Here is a 2,500-nt window from a genome sequence, read left to right as displayed (position 1 = left end):
TTAAAATGAACAGAACTTAGACATTTTATCTTTTGTCACTGAAAAAAAAAACAAACTACAATGGATTCCACATTAAGTCACCACTCTTAAAGTCAACTTTTGCTTAAAGTCAACACATGTTGATCCCAAATTTTCTTTTCTATATCTAAGTGTAATCCGTGGATAATGGATAAAGTCAACCAATCTGTAAGGCCTTATCAGAATTCCACTGTAAATTCAAATATCCACAATAACATATAAACACTTAAATCAAGTCTCCTATTTTTGACTAGATATTCTATTTTTAGCATCTAAATCACCCTGATATGCTATCGTTATAAGACAGTGGAACACATATTAGTGCTGCATTTGGGTTTGATATACTTTTTTTCTGATTTTTAAATTCGCTTTGATCTGCAAAGCTTTTTTTGTCTTTTAGTAAAAGGATTCTATATTATGCAAACGGCATTTGGGATAAAATCGTTTTGCGACCAGCCATTTCCAGTTCAGTTTTAATTTTAGTTTTATTGAATATTTTAATTAAGGTTCTATATCATCAAATTTTAACTGTATTTGTGAACCACCTGAAACCATGTGAAAATGGTAATATGTCAAGGTGTTATGGAAATTGCAAATTTGATTTACAGTAAACAATATGAGACTTGGATTAGATTTATCATTTATTTATCATGAATGTGGAATTTATAAAACTGTGAGACTGTCTGGAGAATAAATGACGACTTTGGACAAATTTATAGACAAAACGGGAAAATAGAAGAATATGTTTTGTAGGAAAGGGATGAGAAAATTGATTAAAATAAATACAAAAATATACTTGTAGCATAAAGTTAATGATAAAACAGGATTAAGATAGCACTCAAAACATAGAAATATAAAATCCGTTATAAATTTATCCCACTTTGGAATTTCTGATGAATTTTAAAATAACAAAAAAACAAAACAAAACAAAAACAAAAACAATTCCTTCCCCACCAAACAAATAAATATTTAAAAAAAAACAATGTATAAAGTTTTTTAAAAAAGAAGACATCAAAAAAAAAAAGGAAAAAAAAAAAAGACCCAAACAAACCCAAAAGCAAATTGAAATTTACATCATGGGTGCCAGACCTCTGGGCCCAGCCAAGAATTTCGGGTTGACAAAATTTCACAGCGTCAATGTCCTGGGCTATATCGCATCTCAAATGTAAAGAGAAAAAGTTAGGAATTTTAAAAATATATATTTTTCTATTATTTCAGGGTTGGAAAAAGTTTGGATCTGGGTTTTCGGGCCTGAAATTTTTTTCCACTGGCACCCATGGAGTGTAAACATTAAAATAAAATTCTATAGATAGTATGCGCTTGGCTAAGAAGCTCATAACATTGCCATCCGGAAGTATAACGGACCAACACACAAAACTGTGTGTATCCATGAACGTTTATAGTCGGGTTAATACAGTTCAGTGAGCATTACTCATAAACGCGGATGGCAAAAAACAATAACAAAGCCCTGAGTGATGTCATCTTTGAACTATCTATTCAATCTCTTTTCAAAATTTTGACATTGATTTTGTACTCTTCAAGTTTTATTTAGTGTCATAGTGTAGTAATTTATAAATGAAAGACTCTTGAAATTGAGCCAGTTGCCTCATTAGTGAAAATAAAATTTTTAAAATTGATCATTTAAAAAATTCCACTTCATTTATCATTCCCATTTGACACAGAATTTTCATAAAGAGGCTTAGAAGTGCCTCGTTAAAGACGTTTGGATTCAGAAATGTTATACGTTGGCAACGGACTAAACGCTCTGCTAGTTGTGTGGGTTTGTAAGTAACGGCATGACCTGCTTGGTTTGACTGCGCTTCTGTCATCTTGGCTTGGACCCATCTTTTTTTTGGGGAAGGGATTGGGGGGGGGGGTATACACAGACCTGTCTACAGCCATGAAAAATTAATAAAATTACCAAATTTATTAAAATTGATTAAAAATGAAAACTGATGCCAGACTGCATTGTTTTAAGGACTTTGGAGTGTTATTTATAAAGATAACTATAGCGATTATATTTTTATCTCCTAAAAAACACAGATTAAAAATTTTTTTTTGAGTAGGCAGATCTGGTTGTACATTACTCGTTGGATTCCAGCACGCTTTGCAATGCGGCACGCAGGAGCTTGATGACCAAATTTGATCTATCTATGATATAATAAGTCGTTTCTCCCCCCATGAGCATTAGATTTCGACATGCTCAGATTTCTAGCACGGTTTTTGGCTTCTCCTGAGAGTGTACTCGAATCCAACGAGTACTGTACATTATCTTCTCTTTAAACCCTTCATCAGCAAAAGAGTAGAGTACTCTCCCTTATTCTTCAATCCTTTTTCGTGGATTTATTGTACTGTACATTATCTTCTCTTTAAACCCTTCATCAGCAAAAGAGTAGAGTACTCTCCCTTATTCTTCAATCCTTTTTCGTGGATTTATTTATTTACTTTTTTATTATTTTTTTCTTTTTACTATGTGGCTTGA

At 32.2% G+C, this 2,500-nt stretch overlaps 1 protein-coding gene across 1 annotated transcript in view; it reads left to right on the top strand.

The window, feature by feature from the left end:
- Positions 1-1,845, top strand: part of LOC144961230 (RUN domain-containing protein 3B-like) — a 28,165-nt gene extending 26,320 nt beyond the window's left edge. The window contains exon 7 of the mRNA XM_078894499.1: positions 1,701-1,845. Coding sequence (XP_078750625.1) covers positions 1,701-1,806 — 106 coding nt within the window. The 3' untranslated portion in view covers positions 1,807-1,845. The remainder of the gene's footprint in view (positions 1-1,700) is intronic.
- Positions 1,846-2,500: the final 655 nt, after the last annotated feature.

This window comes from Berghia stephanieae, unplaced genomic scaffold (genome assembly GCF_034508935.2).
Source record: "Berghia stephanieae isolate SIO BIC M18660-M18661 unplaced genomic scaffold, UCSD_Bste_1.3 scaffold182, whole genome shotgun sequence".
NCBI lineage: Eukaryota > Metazoa > Mollusca > Gastropoda > Nudibranchia > Aeolidiidae > Berghia > Berghia stephanieae.
Note: the sequence above shows the minus strand (reverse complement) of the source record. Positions and strands in the feature narration are given on the sequence as shown.